This window comes from Solanum dulcamara, chromosome 2 (genome assembly GCF_947179165.1).
Source record: "Solanum dulcamara chromosome 2, daSolDulc1.2, whole genome shotgun sequence".
Taxonomy (NCBI): domain Eukaryota; kingdom Viridiplantae; phylum Streptophyta; class Magnoliopsida; order Solanales; family Solanaceae; genus Solanum; species Solanum dulcamara.
In genome coordinates, this window is record NC_077238.1 from 14,870 (window position 1) to 39,510 (window position 24,641).

Sequence of the window (24,641 nt, forward strand, 5' to 3'; positions counted from 1 at the left end):
TAGAATATATTATTTTGACAAGTCCCAAGAAGTTTCAGCCCAAACGGATAATTGGAGGCGTTAGGCGAGCGACATGGAAACATTCAGCTGCCTTAAGCCTAAAGAGAGGGTCTTTAGTAATTTGGACCCTCCAACTTGGGCAAAAAGTCTTCAAACTTTGCAGGACTAAAGGAGAGGATATATATGCTAAATCCACAAAGTTTCAACTCAAATGGACAATTGGAGACGTTAGTCGAGCGACTTGGAAAATGATAACACTCTCCAAAGCTCTTACTGAGGTCCATTCTTTATTGCTAGTCTGTGTACATTATTTTTTGTTTGGGCTTGTTTGTTGTATTATTGCAGGTGTCTGGAGTAATATATTAGCATTCTTCAACAACAAATACATAGACAAGAGCACAACAACATCTTCCAAATACCCTGCAACCTCTAAGCCTCAGCAGGGCAGCAGGTGCAGGGTAGGGAGTAGCTTGTGGACTTGTCCAAAGTCTCCCAAACTTTGCAGGATGGTAGCATATATGTTTTTGATAATACCCAAGAAATTTCAGCCCAAACGGATAATTTTAGACGTTAGGCGAGCGAGCTTGAAACAATCAGCTGTCTTAACCTTAAAAAGGAAGAATTTTGCTAAATGGAAGCTCCAACTTGGGAAACAAGCATTCAAACTTTGCATGGCTAAAGTAATGAATATATATGCAAACCTCAGGAAGTTTCAGCTCAAACGGATAAGTGGAGACGTTAGTCGAGCGACATGGAAAATGCTAACAGGCTCCAAAATCCTATTTGAGATCCATTCTTCTCTACTAACCTGTATAGGTCTTTGCTTGTGTTTGGTTATTTGCTGTGTATTTGCAGGTTGTTGGAGACTTAAACCAACATGCTTCAACATCAAATACATAGAGGACAACACTGCTACAGGACTATCCATGACTGAAACAGTAGGAGTGTGCAGAAATGGAGCCCCCTATTGTTTTTGTTGCTTGTTTGGTTGTATGTACTCCTGGTTTTGTTTTTGTTTAGGTGCAATAACTACTGGGAAGCCACACATAAGCAACCTGAACCAGATCACAAGAGAGGATCCTCTTTTCTGGGAAGCATGCTTCAACACAAAAATGGAGCTGCACACAAATCTAAAGCAATGTCTCCACTCCATCCATGCACTCTATAATAGCTCAACACTTGCAGCAGTCCTTTGTGCAAACCCTGTCTTGCTGGCTTTTGTTTGTTGTGTAGCTGCAGGTGTCAGGATGATCTCACCAACATGTTTTATCAACATCTACATAGAGCATAACACAGATACAACCAACAAAACAAATACCTTCACTAAGAGGCCTACAAAAGAATTGTGCAGAATGTCAATTAGCCCCTGGTTTTTGTGTTTGTTTGTTTGTTTGTATTTGTTTGTTTGTTGTGTAGCTGCAGGTACATCAACAACTGGGGAGCTATTCCATCAGAATTTGGAGATATCTAACAGGACTCCACAAAACCAATCCCATTACTTCCACAAGGAACATGGATACAGCAGCCTGCAGATCTCTTTGGCAATGAGCAGAAATGCTACAAAGGCTGCAGCAACCTGGGGCTGCTATGAAGCAGAACAATCAGATTGCCAACCACATCCTCCATTATCAACACACCTCAGCAACAAGTCCATCAACCTGCATCAGACAAGAAACAAATACAAGTGTGTTGGTGTTGTTTTTCTGTGCAGGTATTCCAAGAAGGTTACCCATCTCAAAACAAAGACCAATAAGCAGCCTAACTACAATGGAAGCAACAAGGAGTTGCACAAAAACATGCATCAGCCTTTTACCTTCCCACAATTGCTTGGCCCTCTGTTAATTGATAATGCAGGTTCACTGATGCACAATACTGGGCATCATAAGGATACTGCAGCCATCATCATCAACCACCATTTGTACCTACCATATGCAGCACAGCAGCAGAATACAGCATATGCAGCACACAATAGTTTGTTTGTGTGTTTTTCTGGTGTTGTTTGCCTGTGCAGGTACCAAAATAGGTATCTACTACTGAACCTAACCTGCAACAACAATCATGCTACCACTGCAACTATAGAGGCAGCAAGGAATTGGGTACAAGACTGCAACAACCATGTTTGTTTGCTTCCTTGGCTAATTCAGGCTATCAATTTTCTCCACACCAACTCCAAGGCTGTTGAAAACTATAGCTCCATATATTTCCTCTCTTTTCAGCCCCCATAGCTGATAATCATGATACTGATGCAAAGGCACACTTCACATGGATTTACTTGGTACGACAAGACTGAAAGAGCAAAGATGAAAAGAATTTTCCCATCCCATGCGAGATAGAAGTTTCGTATACTTGTTCTTCTTCAATGTAGCTATGTCTGGTACGTAGCATAGTTGGAATAGGACTAGTGTAGGTTACTTTTCTTTTTTCTCATGGAAGGGGAGAGTCTCCCTCATTTATGCTTTCATAGTTGAATTGTACCGGGAGGAGTCCTCTCACAGGTTTACTGCTTTCTAGTTATAGTTAGTATCTTTTTGTATCGGGGATGAGTTAGCCGACCTTAATAGGTTAGCCGATTTATGAACCACCACAGGATCGGAGGTAAGGTTTATGTCCCCCTCCTTGTATTTTTTATTTTTGATTATTTATGTTAAGGCTTGGGGTGTTGCTTAACCCCTGACTGTGCACGAGAGGTGGGAGCCTCGTGTAGGGTCTGTTCCCATAAAAAAAAAAAAAAAAAAAAAAAAAAAAAAAAAAAAACCCGAACCCCGAACCCCGAACCCTGAACCCTGAACCCTGAACCCTGAACCCTGAACCCTGAACCCTGAACCCTAAACCCTGAACCCTAAACCCTGAACCCTAAACCCTGAACCCGAACCCCGAACCCCGAACCCGGAACCCTGAACCCTGAACCCTAAACCCTAAACCCTAAACCCTAAAAAAGATCACTTTCTCATTTCATGATTTCAACTTCTCTCTAAAACTTCTCTCTAAAGAAAGCTCTCAAGGAAGGGCATTTTAGTCATAAAACGAATGAGGTGGTGGAACTCTAAGTATAAGAATGATGCTCACAAGCTTATTCTGCAGGCTACTCCTATTTCCATTTGTTGGAACCTTTGGAAAAACAGATGTGCCTCTAAATATGGTGGAAAACATTCTAATCTGGCTAGAGTCAAATTCTCTATTTACAAAGATATCCACAACTTGCTCACCATAGCCTTCCCCTATATCAAGTGGCCTACCAGCTGGAAGGAACTGGTCCTTTGGATTGATCAGTGTTCTCATGTTATCCAAATCACTCCTGTGAAATGGATAAAGCCAGCAGGCCACAGGGTGAAACTAAATACAGATGGCAGTGCTCTTGAGAACCCTGGCAACATTGGTGGAGGAGGAATCTTAAGAAATTCTTATGGTGATCTCATTTTTGCCTTTGTTGTCCCCTTAGGTACAGGTACTAATAATCAAGCTGAGATTAAAGCAGCTATCTTTGGCCTCTCCTGGTGCCTCCACCTTGGTTACTACAAGGTAGAACTAGAAGTGGATTCTGAACTTCTCACCAAGTGGCTGCATCATCAAGCAAAGCCTCCCTGGACCATCAAAGGACTGCTGGACAACCTTCACAATATCATCTGTCAGTTCCAGGCTTTTCAATGCAATCACACCTTTAGGGAGGCCAACTCCATTGCTGATGCATTATCCAAGCACAGCCACAAATGTACTTCTCCTGAGCTATACTTCATCAAACAGGACCTCCCCAAAGAAGCTAAAGCCCACCTGGAACTGGACAGGCTGGGAATGGCTAGCTTCAGAAGAAGGAAGCTCAAGAGAATCAAGAAACCCCCCTGATCTGCTGCATTGCTGTTCTAACTCTATCTTCAATTTATGCATAGATACAAATACTTTGAAGATCCCACAGTTAGAACCACTGTAAAAGGGAGAGTCTCCCCTACATATTACTTGCTCACAATAACCAACTTACCTCTTGAGGTAAGAAATAGTATATATTCTTTTTTCTCTTTCACTAATCTGATTTTGCAGGGTCCTAGATCTTCAGCTATCATGATTACCCTTTAGCTTGGAGCACCACTGGAGTACCTGCTGTAGGGCAGCAGGTGCAGGGTGTGGAGTAACATGTGGACTTGTCCAATGGCCCCCAAACTTTGCAGGATGTTAGAATATATTATTTTGACAAGTCCCAAGAAGTTTCAGCCCAAACGGATAATTGGAGGCGTTAGGCGAGCGACATGGAAACATTCAGCTGCCTTAAGCCTAAAGAGAGGGTCTTTAGTAATTTGGACCCTCCAACTTGGGAAACAAGTCTTCAAACTTTGCAGGACTAAAGGAGAGGATATATATGCTAACTCCATAAAGTTTCAACTCAAATGGATAATTGGAGACGTTAGTCGAGCGACTTGGAAAATGATAACACTCTCAAAAGCTCTCACTGAGGTCCCTTCTTTATTTCTAGTTTGTGTATATTATGTTTTGTTTGGGCTTGTTTGCTGTATTATTGCAGGTGTCTGGAGTAATATATTAGCATTCTTCAACAACAAATACATAGACAAGAGCACAAAAACAACTTCCAAACACTCTGCAACCCCTAAGATTCAGCAGGGCAGCAGGTGCAGGGTGAGGAGTAACATGTGGACCTGTCCAATGGCCCCCAAACTTTGAAGGATGGTAGAATATATTATTTTGACAAGTCCCAAGAAGTTTCAGCCCAAACGGATAATTGGAGGCGTTAGGCGAGCGACATGGAAACATTCAGCTGCCTTAAGCATAAAGAGAGGGTCTTTAGTAATTTGGATCCTCCAACTTGGGAAACAAGCCTTCAAATTTGGCAAGACTAAAGGAGAGGATATATATACTAACTTCATAAAGTTTCAGCTCAAACGGAGAATTGGAAACATTAGTCGAGTGACTTGGAAAATGATAACAGTCTCCAAGGCTCTTAATGAGGTCCTTTCTCTATTGCTAGTCTGTGTATATTATGTTTTGTTTGGGTTTGTTTGCTGTATTATTGCAGGTGTTTGGAGTGATATAGCAGCACTCTTCAACAACAAATACATAGAGAAGAGCACAAATACATCCTCCAAACCCCCTGCAGCCTCTAAGCCTCAGCAGGGCAGCAGGTGCAGGGTGAGGGGTATCATGTGGGCCTGTCCAAAGGCTCCCAAAATTTGCAGGATTGTAGCATATGTTATTTTGACAAGGCCCAAGAAATTTCAGCCGAAACGGATAATTAGAAACGTTAGGCGAGCGAGCTTGAAACAATTAGCTGTCTTAAGATTAAAAAGGAAGAATTTTGCTAAATTGAAGCTCCATCTTGGGAAACAAGCCTTCAAACTTTGCATGGATAAAGGAGAGGATATATATGCAAACTTCAGAAAGTTTCAGCTCAAACGGATAAGAGGAGACGTTAGTCGAGCGACATGGAAAATGCTAACAGGCTCCAAAACTCTCTTTGAGATCCTTTCTCTTCTATTAACCTGTACAGGTCCTTGCTTGTCTTTGGCTATTTGCTGTGTAATTGCAGGTTGTTGGAGATATACACCAACATGCTTTAACAACAAATACAAGGAGGACAACACTGCTACAGGGCTCTCCATGACTGAAACAAAAGGAGTGTGCAGAAATGGAGACTCCTATTGTTTTTGGTACTTGTTTGGTTGTATGTATTCCTTTGTTTGTTTTTGTTTAGGTGCAATAACTACTGGGGAGCCACACACAAACAACTTGAACCAGATCACAAGAGAGGATCCTCTGTTCTGTGAAGCATGCTCCAACACAAAATTGGAGCTGCACACAAAACTACAGCAGTTTCTCCAATCCATCCATGAATTCTCTAAAAGCTCAACACTTGCAGCAGCCCATTGTGCAACCCCTGTCCTGCTGGCTCCTGTTTGTTGTGTAGCTGCAGGTGTCAGGATGGAATCACTAACATGTTTTATCAACACCTACCTAGAGCACAATACAGATACAACCAACAAAACAAATACCTTCACTAAGAGGCCTACAAAAGAATTGTGCAGAATGGCAATTAGCTCCTGGTTTTTGTGTTTGTTTGGTTGTTTGTATTTGTTTGATTGTTTTTGTTTAGGTACATCAAAAACTGGGGAGCTATTCCATCAGAAATTGGAGCTGCCTACCAGGACTCCACAGAAGCAATCTCATTACATCCACTCCAACCTTTGGCTTTGTTCTTCTCAACCTGTTTGGCCATGGCCTTTTTTCATTTATGCAGGCCCTCTTTGGAACTGCTATGAGAGCTGCAATATCCTGGGGCTCCCATGGAGAAGCACACTCAGCCTTCCATCCACACTCTCTAACATAAACACACCACAGCAAACACTCCACCAACTGGCAGCACATAAAGAACATGGATACAACAGCCTGCAGATCTCCTTGTTTGTGAGGTTTGGTGGTTTTGTTCGATGCAGGTACCCCAGCTACATCTCTCCGGCGACTCCATTGTTGTCAGAGCTAAAGGGTTAAGCAACACCCCAAGCCTGAAACCCTGAAACCCTCAACCCTCAATGTAGCTCTGACAAACCAATGTAGCTCTGACAAACCCTGAAACCCTCAACCCTCAACCCTCAACCCTCAACCCTCAACCCTCAACCCTAAACCCTCAACCCTCAACCCTGAACCCTCAACCCTCAACCCTCAACCCTAAACCCTGAACCCTGAACCCTGAACCCTGAACCCTGAGGATGTGCAACTCAATAACTGCAACAGCTCCTGTAGGAGCAATGCTTCACCCAGCTGCAACTCCCTCTTTGAGAATGCATTGATCCCCAAGCTACCAGCAGCTAACATCAGTCATCCTCAGCTTCACCAATGTAGCTGGCAAGTTTGTTTATTTGTTTTTTGCTCTGGTTTTGTATGTATGTACAGGTGTCCCAAGGAGACAACTCCCACCTCAAAGAGGGCTCCACTACTGAGTATACCATGCAACCAAAAGCAGCTTGTCCATACATGCAAACAAAGGGGAACTAAAGCTTGGCAGGCTAAGACCGCAACTTCTGCAGCAGCTACTGCAGCAGCAATGCTGCACCCCAGCTACAACTCAAACTTCAAGAATGCATTGATCCCCAACCCACCAACAACAAACATCAGCCAACCCCTGTTTCACCAAGATGCAGCACACACTGAGCAATTACAAGCCAATAGTACTTGGTACAGTAGCTGGCAGGTTTGTTTTGTATGTTGTTTTGGTTTTGTGTATCTGTGCAAGTGTCCCAAGATACCTTCAAAGGAGCTACTTAATTCTCCTTTGGAGGCAATAATAAGATGCCTACAGGTTTGCAACAACCCCCACAACTATCACACTTGTTTGGTTCTTTGTTTGCTTGTTTGTGCAGGTAAACAAAATCTCAGACAAAGGGACATAACAGCCACAATTGCAAGGGCCTCACCTACTCCCATCAACTCTCCATGCATACCTGCTGTAGTCCTTCAACACTTGCAGCAGCTCCCTTTCATCCAAGTCTTTTGGAACTCCTTGACTGTTTTCATTGAGGAGAAGACAAGAAGATGGAGCTCCAACAAATACAATGCTAATTATACTCCACTCTTTGCTTGTTGACTTGCTGATGTGCAGGCATATCAAACAGCAACAATGGACCCTTCCAAAGTGCAAGGCACCTTCAGTCAAACATTTAAGCCAGGGCTGCACCCTAGGAGCTCCTTCCTGGTTTATTTGTGGATGTGCAGGTACATCTCTGATTAGTCGACAACACTGGAACTATGCAAAGTTCAAGGCACACACTGATAGACTTACAACCAGTTGTTCAAGTTAGGGCTGCACCACATACAAAATGCATGTTACACCTACTTTGTCCTTCAGCTTCCTCAACAACAACCCCAAGGTTGCTGGCTGCTATGGCTCCATTTACTTCATTTCCTTTCATCCCCCTTAGCAGTTATTGTTGTTGTTCCATAATTCCATGGGACCTACTTGGTACGACATGACTAAAAAGGGCAAAGATGAAAAGAATTTCCCCACCCCATGCGAGATAGAAGGTTCATATACTTGTTGTTCTTCAATTTAGCTATGTATAGTACGTAGCATAGTTGAATAGGACTAGTGTAGGTTACTTTCTTGTTTTCTCATGGAAGGGGAGAGTCTCCCTCATTTATGCTTTCTTAGTCGATTTGTACCAAGAGGAGTCCTCTCATAGTTTTACTGCTTTCTAGTTATATTTAGTCTCCTTTTTGTATCGGGGATGAGTTAACCGACCTTAATAGGTTAGCCGACTTATGAACCACCATACGATCGGAGGTAAGGTTTATGTCCCCCTCCTTGTATATTTTTTACTTTATTTATTTATGTTAAAGCTAGGGGGTGATGCTCAACCCCTGACTGTGCACGAGAGGTGGGAGCCTCGAACTACATGAGACCATGCACAATCTTCTATATTATTATTCTATCCATATAAGTTTCTTAAATGCAGGTTCAGCCACTAAAATTTCTTAGATGCACTAATCATTCTTGAATTCTACTTTATTCTTTTAGGGGAAGAAGTTAAGATAAGGCCATAGAGAAGACAAGTACATGCCAACCTTCACAAGAATCATTGCAAGTCAACAGAAAAGACAAAAACACATTACCGAAATGTCAAGTTTGACTCCAGCCAACCAAAAGTAATTGCAAACCAGGAGACAAAATCTAAGGTAATTTGGTATGATGAAGCTGAATTTTTCTTCACAAAGCAAGAGTGTAAAAATTAATTACTTCATTTTTATAACCGAAAAATCCCAGAGTACCAATGGCGCAAGGTCCAAAACTCAGTGGGGATAAGGATCCTCCCTCAACCCTTCTCCACTTAACTACCAATCTTTGGTCTATGGCAGAGTTCGAACTTGTGAAGTGCGCCTAATCCATACATGTGATATTGTGCTCCTAGCACTAGACCAAACCCTTGGGGCCCTAGAGTGGAAAATTATCACAACTCGAGTAAGGGAACGAGTCATGATTGTGTGTTTCTGTATCATTCCAATTAGAAAGGAAACAACAAAGGGAGACTGAAAATCTTGCAACTAGACTGTAGAACTCAAGTGTATCAAAGGCAATTAGTCAACTATGATCCCCAGCTTAATTGTTGAAGGCACTAACTTCTCCCAATTAGCAAGAGGATTATCTAAGTAGGATTTATAATCTGGATAGAAACAATAAACTATATCAAAAGTAAAGTAAAGAGGAACAGAAGCTCACCTACATCAAAAATAAGTCCGGGATCCAGAGCTGCTCTAGGATTAACATGTCCGCTTCCATAGTCAAATGGAGTAGCTGGAACGAGCGTCAAGGTCTCAGATCCAGAATACTGTTGTGCTTGAAGCGGTCTCTCCGCCCTATCAATGGTTGATGAAGTTGTCATCAATGCTAATTTAATAGCAGCAGGGCTCCAATGAGGATGGTGCTGCTTGATAAGGGCTGCTATTCCTGCTATATGGGGCGCTGCCATGCTAGTTCCAGAGATCAATGCAAATCCTTCACCTGATTCAAGCAAATATTTTGCAACAAATGGACATAAATGATCAATTTTCTTGGTATCAGATTATAATTTAAGTCCATTAAGCAAGAGGAACCTCAAATTCAGGATACAAGGCTTCTTATATATTTCTAAATCAGTAAGGAAGCCACAAACTCAACTGCTAGTTCATTGTTTATGGCCAAGGAAAAAATAGGCTTGAAATCAAAATAAAGATGACTACTTAAACATATAAATCTACCATCTAACAGACAACATAAACATTTTAATTGATTTACCTATAAACAATAATATGAAGGAAACATACCACAATAGTTGGCTTCATCTGTCCCGTTGGGAGCCCAGGCAGCCAAAATAAGAGAACCAGGAGCCAGTATATCAGGTTTCAGGTGATCAGCATCTTGAAAGCTGTAATCTTTGACATTAGGTCCTCTAGCAGAGAAGACAGCTACTTGAGGTGCAGATTTGTGGAGTATCGTCCTCAACCCATTCCCAATGCTTCCTGTTGATTTAAAGCTCTTAACTCGTCCAGTCCAATCTCTTGAAGTCGTGATGTTGTAGTAGTTTACAAGCTCCTGAAAATAGAGACAAGCATACAACTTTAAATAACATAAGAAAAAATAGAAAGTTCTACCTATAGAAGCTAATTGAAATAGCATTTAATGAGACCACAAGTTGAACCAAACACTGATTTAAGTCATTAGAAGGGACAACGATTACTCTTTTTCATTCGGATTATATATATGAAAAGAGACAGGTAATTTTTTTTTCAAGATGTGTGATCCCCTTCGCCATAGTGGTACAGAGACAAAGACTACTTATGTGTTGAACAAAGACACACAAATCATACACCTCATTAGAATGTAGTGCGGCATCATCATACAACAGGAAACAAAACTACCATTTTCTGGACATGATATTTCATATAACCAAGAAATGTCTATTTTATTATAAGTGATTCCTAGCTCTTGAACTAACTAGAATATTTTATTTATCTTTATCATCACATCCAGTAACTTCATCAATATATGTGATGTTGGTATCTGTGTTTAATGCACTATATACTTCATAACTTTTGTTTGACAATTTTCAAAGATTCCAACATCACATATAATAAGAAAATATTCTAATTAGTTTCAAAATCTAGGAGTCGCATATAATAAAAAAAACATTATGCCAAATCTATTAAGAGTTCCTCCTTTTCCTTCCTGCTCAGGACTGGTCAAACATAAGGAAAGTGGGGCTTCTCTTTTCCTGATATAAGCATCATTCAATTGACCTATCCTATCAAGAATTAACTGTCCACCCTGAAAAACAATTTCTTAGGATACAAAAGAGGCAGGGAGTGATGTCCTGTTTGTGTGTAGGGGTACCAGAAGTCTCCTGGATTCAAACATAAAATTAGAAAGAGAAGAAGGAAACTACAGGTTCATGAGTGAGTTGGTGACAGACAGGAGCTTCTGTTGACATCTTGCTTGTACTTGTTCAAATGTGCCTCTAAAACACATACTAAATTTAGTGTCCATGCTTCTTAGTCTTAGCACTCAACCTTATTAGAAAAAGCAATTATCTTTCCATTAAAGAACTTCTCATGGCAATTTGCAATGTATAATAGTTTTGCAAATAAATTTGTCTATTGCAAGAGACGAGAAGCTTCAAGGAAACCAAAAACTATGACTTCCCATCACAGAAAGCTAAAAGACAATGACACCACTAAAAGAGTACAGAGAGTGTTGATACTTGCCATTGACATGGAAACATCTGTTATAAGAATCCCAGGAACTCTAACAGGAACCGGGTCAAATTTTGTTCCTGGTGAAGCATTTTCTACAGCAAGAACGAAGCCAGCTGCACCAAGAGCTTTTGCTGTTTCCGCGACTTTTTTAATCGATGTTGTGCCAACTACGAAATTGAAAGAATAACCACAAAGAAGGATGTTTCCCTCCACCAAATTCTTGTTTAAAACTTCTGGCATTTGACAGTCAGCAGGACTATACTTCGTAACTGAAGAATCTAAAAGAACATCATTTGCTGCTACCATAGTGAATGTCCGGTTTGGATGTGTGAAAGCTGTAGAAACCAGACATTTACTTAGTAGTGGCAGAGATTTAAAACCAAAAACTAAGTCTCTATATTAGCATTTGAGTGTAAAAATGGTCACGATATAACACCCCACAGAAGCATCCCATAAATAAGGATCTCACTTCTCTTCATCAATAAGTATCTGATTATTCCCTTTTTTTTTCTTTTCTATTTTTGGCTTCATTGAGTTATTACACTATTTTGGGGATCTGAAGTTTCGAAAACCGCTAAACTTTGCGAAGACAGACAAGGAGAAGAGGGAACGAGTATAGATATAACATGAACAGCAAATCTGATGTTACACAATATTAATGCCATGGCAATTGAGGACATGGATTAGCCTTAATTGCATGATGTCACGAGCAACTAAAAACTTATGGAAGATGGATTACAGGGAAATGATGCCAGCTACAGCAAAGCAGCTGCTAAGCTATTCTTCATGGTGCTGTTAAACCAGATGTGCTACTTTAAAACACAAAGATGATAAACTGATCATTACTCTGACAAGTAGATGAATCAACAACATTATCAAAGAAACAAAGAAGAACAAAAAAGAAAGAAAAAAATATGACCCAACCACAACAGAAAAGTTACAAAGAAACATCTCGAAACTCAGCAATCATAAATTTCCTTCAAAGACCAAACATGTAAAATTTCTGGATCAAACATAAATGAATCATCCATTTGCAGTTAAGGTAAAAACAAAGGGTGATAGTGTCTAAAGATGATTTAGACTTTTAATGAACGAACCAGAGAAAGATCAACTGATTGAGGGGCACCACTTAGAGTATGTCAAAGGGCATAAAGAGCTTACGTGATAGACCGAGTCCAGCTAAGACTTTCCCATTTCCTAATGTGAAATGATTCTTGTATCTACGATCATCAACTGCAGCAGCCACTGTTGCAATCCACGGACTATAAGACACCAAAGTTTTGGGGAAAGGACCTCTATTACCAGCAGCCTGTGCAACAAATACACCGACTTTCACAGCTGAAAGAAGTGTAGCATCAAAAGGGTTCAAAAATGTTGTCTTTATAGTTGCTGGTGGACTGTTTGGCCCCACAAAGAGATTAAGAATGTCCACACCATCATGAACATCCTGTAAATAGCAGTGCTCTTTTATTAGTTTTACAGTCTAAAAGATAACACTATCACTGCAAGACCAATCAATTATCAAATTCGAGCAAATTTTATAAGTTTTATTTAGGACTTTCCAAATGAGAGTATACTAAATCATGCCTAAAAAATACTTGTTGGTACCAAGTTGACTTCAGCTCTGAAATGCTTTGAATGAACGAATTGTACGCAATGTTATTGAAACTCATACCTTTGTTGCTGAAAGTGATGAAAGAATGTGAAACAAGGGGTCATCTCCTCATAGGTGAAATGTGCTCTGGAGAAGTTTGAACATAAAGTGATCCCTACCGAGTTGCAGTTAGTTCTTTGAATCTCAACTTGGAGAGTTGAATTAGTATCGGCATTATTGTATGCTGAATTAGTTATTTTAGTTGCAATTTCATTGAATAGTACAGAGGTAATATATTTTTGGTATTTATAATTTTTTGTAATTGTGCACTTAACTTCACTTCAAGTCTCTTTTTGCTCTCTTTAAAACACTGGTGGTACATATTTTATTCAATATATAGTTTAAAAACATACAAGTTCTGTTGCATCAATTCTTCTAAAAAAATTAGAAGTGTTTCACAAAGCCTTTATCATTTCTTTTCTCTTTTTTTTCGTTATTCGTAAGATTTCATTTATAAAACACTAGGATGATGTCAAAAGTATATATCATGTTGAAGTTGAACTTAGAGTAGATCTTTTTCTTCAATTGGATCTAACCAACTACCACAAAAAGGTATTTTCTCTTTATACCAAACGAAAACTACTAGTACCCCTATATCCCTTTTTATGGTACAAATCATGAGATCTTTATTTTGTTCCTCTCATTCCAAACCCAGAAAATACCAAACGTTTTTTGCTTCTCAAGCAGCTTTCCTCTGCCTGATTTTTGGAATCTCCAACTCTCACTTAACTATTGTCCACAACAACAAAATTGACATTAAACAATGACAAAGCTAAAGACTAAAAGTTCAGCAGTGATCCTGCAATGTAGTAAATGATGATCTGCATCCTCCCTACTATAATCCTTTTCCATTGTGTATTCCCCTCTTGATTGAACTTTAACCAATGCCTTGATGAAAATACTCAACCACATAATCCCCAACCCTCCTTACATGGATATTGTCCATTTCCTCATTAAACCAGATGATATTTTTTTCTCCCCATCCTTCCTTCCTATTGAAAGTCTCTACTTAAATCTCTCAATTGATTCGGGACTGGTGATGATGATGATATATATATATACAAGGACGTGAAATATTTGGAGATTCTAGATAGAGATGATTATCCATATTGTCGTCAACCCAACTTGTTTGGGATTGAGGTGTTGTCGTTTGCGTTGCCTCAAGCACCAGCTACCAAAGAGGACTTCTGTTTATAAATTTCATCATGAAGGCATTTTTAAGTACCTAATCAGTATTGTAGAGCTTTGGAGTCCATACATCCTGTATTTCTCCAACTAATACCAAAATGAATTTGTCAATCTGAAAATTTTCCTAAAGAGATACTACAGCTATCTTGCATGTGAATCAGAAAGAATTAGTGTGTTGTCAGTGTGAGATATATACATTCAACCTAGTGGCCAATATATGCATTTCACCCAGTGGTCACTGCTCCAATTTCAGTAACAAAACCTTTTACACCCCCAACCCCTACTTTTGTTGTCTCTATCAACTTCATAATTGTTCCATCACAAAAAGGAATAAATGGGGAGATAAGGGGTCCCCTATCTCATTCTTCTCGTCAGTATTGTCAAATGCGAAAAGTGTTAAAAAAACACTCCAGGTCTATCGGGACTTTAAGCACAAAGTGCAATTAAAGTTTGAGCCTTAGTTTTTTTTTAAAAAAAGGCTCAACAAAAGAAAATATAATGATTCCCTTTAACAATTAATATATTTTATTTGCTAATCATAACAATTTTTTAGAATTCTTTTATCCAAGATAGAACTTATGGGCAATGAGGAACATTGCCTTAACACTGAGGTGCAGCCTAAGTGATGCAAAGTTCCTACCCAGCTTCAGGGCTTAGCGCGCCTCAAATGAACCTTTGACAACACTGCTTCTCGTACTTCTGAAGAAGCCACAAGTTGTTGTTGAGTATGACAAAAAGAAAAATAGTAGCATCTAATCAATGATCTTCACTTTTGTCCAAAACAAATTATTTTCTTAATAATCAAGAAATCCTATGTGAGTTAACTGACCAACCCAAATTGTGCATTATATCAGAGGCTTTAGTCGAGAGCAAAGTTTGAACTCATGAGGTGCGTCTAGCTCACATTCACATGTAGGTCTTTACCACTGAACTGAAGCCCCACGGGCAAAAGCAGAAATCTGAATTAACATGATTATATGATTCTCTATATCCAAACTCCAACTTCTTAACTTTGAATCTACCATTCCATTCACTATCAGAGCAGCATGTAGAATCAGCCTTGCTCCCATAAATGCTGTTTGCAAGTTAAAGTAAGTTCTTTTATTACTTGGTCTTAGCCTTCTCGAATAACATGTTGGGTATTATACTAGACACTGCCCACAAAGGCTGATGGCTCAGATATAGGTATCATCTTTTTGCTTCTATTTTTCTATCTTTGTGAAAAAATTCTGCTTTTACTTTGTTTCTAACTTTCTATTAGCTTTGATATCTAATTCTTCCATCTAGTTGATGTTTACAAGACTTTTAGTCTCAACTTGTATAACTTTGGTTGTGACAAGATTCTAGAGCTAATCTTCCTTGGCATTAGAAGTGTTTGTTGTGCCTAGTGAAATCATTTTGGATTATATCGAGGAGAGATACCCTATAAGCAAGAAAATGGGTACCTTTGTGATTATTTTACTTTACACAAAAAGTTCCTGAGCCACAGAGGATAACCCAATTCTCCAAGTGAATTCTTGTTTTTAATAAAGATCACCCAAATGTCCTCCTGTCTACTGTGATGAACTCAAATATGTAGATTATAGCACCCATGCATGAAATCTCAGTGCCACTCAAACCCATAGTGCAACAATTTCTAAGTTAAAGCTTGCATGCATATTGTTCATACATGCTAATTATTTTCAACGGCCATACCTGTTCAATAGCAGCAACTACATCTGCAACAAACCCTCCAAATAGCCTGTATAGTGCCTTGTATACAGGAACTCTACAAGGAACGAGAATTTCCAATTTTTAGATGAATTTTCAATACTAAAGAGACCAGACACTATGCTAGTCAAATCTTGGAAGAGTTACTTAAACTAACCTCGCATGAGGTGCCATACCACTTGCTCTTCCAAACTCAAATCCATGCATTCTGACAGGAATCCCATTGTTTCCAGCAGCGATAGCTGCTGTGTGGCTGGCAAAAAGTATCATTGGTGTCAGTCTGGAAACAAATATTGTGATAGACAGTAGCCAAAATAAATTAAAATGAGAAATATAGTCTATACGAGAAAAGTAGCTTTCAAATACAGAAGCTTTATGAAAAAAAAAATCTTGGGATATCAATCTTATAAAGCAATTCCTCTTGCACTGAAGCATGTTCAAAAATCAAAATGACGATGACTTTTTTTTGTTGATCAGTTCAAAATGACGATGTCAATCCCCTTAAAGTAGCTTGATTTATTCATGTTGGTAAAGAGCAGAAAAATTTTCCACAAGATGATAATAATGTTTTGTTGTTAGTAATCACTAAGTCTATCATTTTGGTGATTTGACAATCAAAAGGTACTTGATCCAAATACACACTGAAGAACAAAAGATTTTTGTCTTCAGGAAACTATGCAGTTTCTTAAGTGAACATAGCTACTTCTGAACTCCCACAAAGTACTAAATTTCTTTTAGCATCTACAGTTGTGTAATCCCTTGTCAACAAAAATTGAAGTTTACCCAACAGAATATCAGTTGGAAAACACCATTACTTAGCTCTTAGAACACAACGAAGTTAGCATCGTAAAAAAATAAGCTCAAACCTTCCATGTCCATCACCATCTAGAGGAGAATCAAAATCAATTGCAGGATTAAATGAACCAGCTGCTTTTGCAGCTTCCACAAAATGTTGAGCACCTATAATCTTCCCATTGCAATAGTCTTTCTTGGTGTTAGGATCAATTTCACATTTTCCTCTATATTTTGGTAGAGGTCCATAGGGCTCAGTGTTGTGGCTTGCAAAACTTGGATGGTGTGGATAGATGCCAGAGTCGATAAAACCTATTACGATATCCTCGCCTGCCCGGTCAAATCCACCACCTGTCGGCCATACTCCTGTAGGGAGCCCCAAAAACTGTGGCGTGTGAGTTGTAAGTCTCTTCACCTTCCAATCTCTCTCCACAGAATTCACACCAGGAGCTCGTCTGAGGATTTCTGCCTACTAATGTATTCTTTATGTAAGAAAATACAGGTAGAAAAATACTGATCATGCTCAATAATAAATAGAAGGAAAAAGAAGAGCAGTCTCTGAAAAAGCGGAGTGTCACCTGCTCGTGTGAAATATGAGCTGCGAAGCCATTAATGAGATGGCGGTAGTTGTAGATTTTCTTGTAGGTCCCACGGTCAAATAGCAAAGCTAAAAGCATATCATGCTTCTTTTCCAGATGTTGGGCATAGGATGTAACCGATTCACTGAAAGCACAATGGAAATAAGAGTAAGCATATCACAGACAGTTATCTGAAAGAGTGAACTATAGGTTGTGACACGCCAATATCCAATAAGAACAAAGCTTCTTGTACAAACTGAGAACTCTCGGTATGTATGGTATGATGGAGAGAATTTTCTTGAAAATGTTTTACACCATGAAGACTGAAGACATCTTCCGGTGTTTTGATTACCCCAAAACATTTCTAAAGAAAAAACAATCATTTGAATGGAAAAATATGACTTCCCAAAAAACATTTCTTTTACTAGTATCCTAACTGTTACTCCATATCAATTGCTCCAACCAACCCTAAATATTATTATCAATCTTTAACACTCCAAAACTTCATCAAATTTATCAATACAAAACACTACAACCCAACTGATAACATTTTGAATATGTTAAATACTAACCAACTGATGACATTATAATCACCCTTCAATAATAATTTTTCTAGAAAATATTTTCTACTCACTATCTAAAGACTAGAAAACATTTTCAAGGAAAACAATTTCTAGGAAATCATTTTCGAGGTAAATATTTCACTTCATATTGAACTCAAATTTCCCGTTTTCATCTTTTTTTTTAGTTAAATCATAGTATCATTGTTTACAAGCGAGCATCATGGAACGAAGTGAACATTGTACAAAATGCATATGCATCATCACTTTCTCATTTTATGATTTCATCTTCTCTCTACAATATCTCTCTAGCAAAAGGCTCCCCACAAGGGCAATTTAGTCACAAACACGGAAATGGGGTGGGACCCACCTCCCGATGCTGAAAAATTTCGTTCGAAAGATGGAATCATAGATTCCGTCGATACGAACACAACAAAAGTTCCACATCATCAGATTCAACCTACAGCTCCTCAAATTTGCAAAAGACTAAAGTGATCACTGTTCATTGTTCGAGTGAGGAGCTGCTGCAAGCTGAAAAAATCATATCCTTGAGAAATCGTGGATTGCTAAATGTTATAAACAATATTGGAGATGATTCTGCATCCCATATGCCAACCACAGTGAAACTTTCACAAACAAATTTAGTCCCAATTGAGAGAAATGCAGAGGCGCATCAGCTCAGCTTCGCAGCCACAAAGCTGCCAGTGCGCCTTCAATTTCCAGCCACCTCCGGCGACATTAGAGACATCGCACCACCTGGGCTTTGTTCGCAAGGACATGGCGCCCCTACGGGAACAAAAATCTCCGGTAAACTCAACGCCGACGAACAATAGGTCGTCGGCGCCGGAGCTACGGCGAGTCAAATCGCACAAGATGAATGCCAAAATATTCCTCAAGCTGTTTCCCATCTTCCCAGCCATGTGCGCCACCTCGAATGATTGCCACCCTCTTCGAATATCCCCTTGAGCTCTGACAACAATGGAGTCGCCGGAGCTCCGGCGACCCATTTCATCCAAGACCAATACCAAAAGGTGCGTAACAGTGTGGAGAAGGTTTCTAATTATAACACATGTCTCGAATCTCCACAAACAAGTTCAAATTCAAAAAGTCGTCAAGACGACTTTGGTGGTGCCGGAGCTCCGCTGAACCAATTGGCAAGAGACCAATTCCAAAAGACTCATCAAGGTGTTATGAAGCTTCCAAGCTATATAGAATGCCTCGAATCACCATCAACAAGCTCAAATTCAAAAAGTCGTCAAGACTTGCATCTTCCTGAAGAACACTGTCACAATGTTGTTCGACCTGAAGCTGTGGCTGTTGTATTGGATCATGTTCAAAATCACCAACAAGGAAATAGAATGCTAATATTGGAAGGCATTGAAGAAAATGATCATGCCCCAAAAGAAATTTCGAAGGGGAACTTCACTGATAAGCAATGGAACAGTGCTCCTACTGTGGCTCATCCAGGTAAGTCTTCTAACTATTTCAACCAATAACTAGTAAAAGGTGCTGATCATAGTAACAATGTTGTTCAAATGCATAGTGACACTGGCGAACCACATGAACTTAGCTTACTTGATAATAATGTACAAAAAGGAAATTTAGCTAATGCTGCTACTGTTAAGCCTACTAATTTGCATATTGTTGTGTCCAAGAATAATGAGGAAATTCATAATTCTACTCACAATGTTGATACTGATCTTGTTGCTAAGTACAAGGAGCAGGGGAACATAATACTTGGTAATGTTGAAAAAAAAAAACAACCTGCCCAGTTGAACAGGGGTCTCAATGTGAAATCTCCACCTGTCCATAGACCTTATGTTCCTAATAGCAATCCTATGAAAGTGTCAAATAATTTTGATGCTATCAAATCTAATAACAAACCTGCTGCTCTGAATACTGGAAGCAACTCAGGGTCCAAAAACTCAAACCAACTTAGAGCTCCAAGTTTTACTATTCCTACTCCTAATAATCATGTGGCGCTTCCTAATACTAATTTACCTGCCAAACAAACCAAGCACCCCAATACTAATACTCCAACCCCTCCTAATCCTGTCATCCACCAAACTCTGGCTACTAAGTTGAGAGCCCAAGAAGCTATGAAAAAAGCCATTATTGATATTGCACCCCCCAAAATTACCACAAAGCAAGGCTATCCTACTATAGTATTTACAGAAGAAGATTTCCTGGTGAAATTGGCTAGTGATTGTAAGTATACTACAACAACAAAAACAATAACCCAGTGAAATCCCACATCGTGGGATCTGGGGAGGGTAGAGTGTACGCAGACCTGACTCCTACCAATGTAGGACGGCTATTTCCGAAAGACCCTTGGCTCAATAAAAGCATAGAAAAAGGTCAGACAAGATTATTAGAGTAAATAAGTAGATGACGAAAACGGTCCACACAATAGTATAATCAAAGCACAAAAAAACAATAGATATTATTATTAGATAATAACATAAATACCATAAATAACATACATCAGAGGACAAGGAATCATAGTGCGTTAATACGCCTACGAATAAGGGTGAATAAAACCACTATGTACTAGCTTTCTACCTTAATGTGTGTCCTCCACACCCTCCTATCTAGGGTCATGTCCTCGGTAAGTCGTAAATGTGCCATATCCTGTCTGATCACCTCTCCTCAATATTTCTTCGGCCTACCCCTACCTCTTCTGAAACCATCCATGACCAACCTCTCACATCTCCACACTGGTGCATCGGGGACTCTCCTCTTCACATGTCCAAACCATCTCAGAGTGATTGTAAGTATACTCTAATAGGAAAATTCACAAATACTATGCCTAAGATGGAAACCATTAGAAAGAAATTCATCTTGCAAACAGAGCTAAGAGGAGGAGTGAAAATTACCCATTTTAACTCTAGGCATCTGTACATAGACTTGGACAATGAGTATGATCACTCTACTATATGGTCCAAAGGAAAAATGTACATAAATGGCCAACTTATGAGACTCCAGCTATGGACCTCCACCTTATAGCCTGAAGAAGAAACCTCTCTAGTTCCTATATGGGCTATATTACCTGAATTACCTTGGCATTGTTATCGTCTTGAAGTGGTAACCCCATTACTATCCCCAATTGGAAAGGTGTTGTTCTTGGATTTGGCAACCTAAAAGAAAACAAGGGGTAGTGTTGCAAAAGTCAAAGTACAAATTGACCTTACAAAACAAAGACCACAACATGTATGGATGGGTTATGGCGAAGATGAAAATGGAGCAGGAAGGTGGCAGTCTATCCAATATGAGGGGGTGCTAGATTACTGTCAACACTGCAAACATCAAGGTCACACCATTCATGTTTGTACTGTGAAAAGAAGGGAGGAAGATAATAAGAAAAAGCAAGTTCAAGAAGAAGAAGCAAGAAACAAAGATAAGTCCAACACTGACAAGAATAAAAAACAACAGAACAAGGAGCTAAAGCACCAAGAAGACAAACAAACTAAGGAACAACAAAACACTAGCAAAGCTGAAGCTGAAAAAAGAGACCAAGAACATGCATGTTGGCAAATTCAAAGGAGGAAAGTCAAAAAAGATGGACAACACAACCAACAACAACCACAACAACATAAAATACAAGTATCCATGACAAAAGGGGAAAGTTCAGTACCACCCCAGCATATTATCAGCAGCAGCAAAGAAGGAAAATCTCAACAGCAGGCAGGTATGCTTAATAACTCTAACTTTAATACTTGTAATATCCAAGCTTGTAATGTAGACTCTGGAGTCCAGAGCATACTCCCCACTTCCCATACAACATTGGATCCCAGCCCCCATAATCCCATACAACAGGTATTACATGTTGATGGAAATAGCAGACCTGCAGATAAACAAAAAGTGCAAAATATTACTGCCAGGTGTGCACCAAATACTGGTTTGAATAATGTGGAAAGCAACAATGCCAATGGAAAAATCCCAGGTATTGACTTAATGCTCCCACACCCCCATGGCTCCCCCACTTACTTTAATGTGTTAAATAGTATTAATGTTGTGGCTGAAGAAGTCTGTGGAGGTGAGGTTGGGGGAATATAGGAGCAAATCACTAATCTCCAAGAAGGGGAAACCAAGGGGAGGGAAAATCTATTGGTTGACCATAGGAAAGACCCTAGACCCCCTGCAACCACTATTCCAGCAGATATAAGGTCCAACATACAAATGGAATAAGATGATGTTCAACAGCTTTCAAAGGACAGGTTACAGCTCAATGAAATTGATAAGAGAGGTGTTGAATCTCCAAAAATTAGTGAACAAAATATGGGTGCAGGGGGTCAGCTACTGAACAATAAATATACTCTTTCTTTGAGTAAAAAGAAGAGGGAGGCACTGAAGAAAAAGATAGAAAAAAAGTAAAAAATCTCTGGCTGAAAAGACACAACACAGAGTGAACTATGTGTTGGTTGATGAACAAGCAGGCCACTTCAAGTTCCCATCCCATCAAATACTTCAAGTTCCTCAACTGTTGGGTGGATAATGAGACTTTCCAGGACACTCACTGTTAGAGTCTGTTGGGAAAGACCAGTAGAGGGTAATCCAATGAGAATATTCCATTTGAAACTTAAGAGGGTGGCTAACACCCTTAGTAGCTGGTCAAGGCAACTGTATGGGTACATAAATGAAGCTGTCAAAGAGTTTGAAGAGAAGGTAAAGCAAGCTGAAGATGATCTCATCCAAGACAAGTCTGAGGATAACAAGATCAAGCTGAATCATGTGAATGCCCAGTACATTAAATACTTGAAGACTGAACAATCCATCCTTAAACAAAAAACCCAGCTTCAGTGGTTTAAGGACGGAGATGCCAATTCCAAGTACTTTCATGCTATTATTAGAGGAAGGAGAAGAAGATTATTCATCCATCAGATTACTGATGAGCAGGATAATACTATTCAAAGTGATCAGAATATATCTACTGCTGCATGTGACTACTTTGAGAAGATCTTTACAGGTAGGGATGATGCTATCAATGAAGATATCCTCAGATGTATCCCCAAATCTATCACAGATAATCAAAACCAGTCTATTAATGCTATGCCTACTAAAGAGGAGCTGAAAGAAGCTGTATTTTCCCTCAGTGATGTATCTGCTGCAGGTCCAGATGGTTTTAATGGCAAGTTTGGAAAATGGGAACCAACAACTACAAGCCAGGAAAGGTTTGCTTATTGGCACAGCAGCTGCAAAATGAACCAATGGATAACTTGGAGCTTACCTTAGAGCTGCAAGAATGCTGTAGAGATGCAGCACAGGAATCAGCAAAGGGATTTTTCCTTTTGTTTGTTTATCTGGTGCAGGTATCATGAAGCTTTGAGCCTGGTATTGGAGTTTCAGCAGCTGAGATTGGAATTCTTGGACCAACAACCTACCATAGACCTGCAGCATCTCAGCAACATCACTTGCATATGCTACATTACAGCAGCAACAGTGAATGTAACTGAGCCACATCAGCAACAAATCAACAAATGCATCATGACACATCAAAAGGACTCCAGACTAGGAATGATTACATAAAATACAATAGTTGCAAAGCCCAAGAAGTTTCAGCTCAAATGGATAACTGGAGACGTTAGTCGAGCGACCTTGAAAATGTTAGCCGACTTAAGTCTCCAAATGGAGCACTCCACAACTTGGAGCTTCCAGCTTGTCAAACAGGCCTCCAAAACCTACAGGAATACAGCAAATACATTATGTGCAAATCCCAAGAAGTTTCATCTTAAACGGATATTTGTAGACGTTAGTCGAGTGACCTTGAAAAAGCTTGCCACCTTAAGGTTGGTGTCTATCTTTTTTTGGTCTTTTTGGCTTGTCTCTATGTTTTTGCAGGTAGTTGGAGATACAATAAAGCATGTAGCAGTGGGGGAAATTTGCCACAACACACAACAACCTCAACAACATGCAGCATACAAGGAGAAGCTACAAGTCCACAATGGACCTTCAGAACTACAGCACAGTTTTTGATGTGCAGAAGTTTTAGAGAGTGCTGAAGATGAAGTTGATTGGAAGCAACACCAACCTCACAGCTATGGAGTGCAGCAGCTACAAACATTATCAACAATAGTTGTTGTGCCAGACCGCAAGAAGAAATGTTTGGTTATGTGTTCCTAAGAGAATCCATCGTTAAACAAACTTGGGAATATTTTAATTCCTATGCAGGCATATCCATTGGAGGTTTACAACTTCAACAAGTTACTCTTCAATGGTGGACTGCTCATGTTCTTCCTAGACTCGAACCACTCTTTTGGGCTGTTCCATCCATAATTATTTGGGAGTTATGGAAGAAAAGAAACAGAAACAAATATGGAAAAAAAGGTAACTGTTAATCGAATTATATATCAACTCTCAAGCACTGTTCAATTGCTTGTCAAGACTAGAAAGCCAACAATCAAACAGGTTCCACATAGATGGCCGGACATAATTCAAGTCTTGAAAAAATTTATACCAGCCTTGAAGGTTACTCGGGTGCATTGGAATTTACCTTCGGATAATTGGTTAAAATGCAACATGGATGGAGTGTCTAGAGGTAATCCAGGTAGAAATTCCTACGCTTTTTGTATTATAGATCCTCTAAGTGATTTGATATATGCAGAAGCTAAGGAAATTGGAGAAGGCACAAACACATTTTTGGAGACTACTGCAATTTTGGATGCTGCTCAATATTGCGTAGCTTATAATGTGTTTAATTCGATATTATAAACTGATTCTTTATTTATAAAAAATGTTATTGATGGTACGTGGAAGTCGCCATGGACTATATTGAGCTACTGGACAAGTTGAATGTCCAGTTGCTTCATGTTTCGAGGGAAGTTAACCATCTTGCTGACTATTTGGAAAATAATGCACTTGACCATGGAGTTATTGTAGTGCATTCATTCACTAAGCTGGACACAAAAGGAAGGAAGATTATTAATAGTGACAACCTTC

General features: G+C 39.5%; 1 protein-coding gene across 1 annotated transcript; it reads right to left on the reverse strand.

Annotated features, from left to right (window-relative positions):
• Positions 1 to 9,069: 9,069 nt before the first annotated feature.
• On the reverse strand, positions 9,070 to 18,712 carry LOC129879313 (subtilisin-like protease SBT2.5). Its single transcript, XM_055953518.1, has 10 exons — positions 18,408 to 18,712; positions 17,146 to 17,290; positions 16,642 to 17,036; positions 15,933 to 16,028; positions 15,761 to 15,833; positions 12,385 to 12,670; positions 11,233 to 11,558; positions 9,796 to 10,063; positions 9,212 to 9,493; positions 9,070 to 9,155 (listed from the first exon to the last, which is right to left on the reverse strand). The coding sequence occupies exons 1-10, from the start codon at positions 18,710 to 18,712 to the stop codon at positions 9,070 to 9,072; spliced, it is 2,262 nt and encodes a 753-aa protein (XP_055809493.1).
• Between the last annotated feature and the right edge of the window lie 5,929 nt (positions 18,713 to 24,641).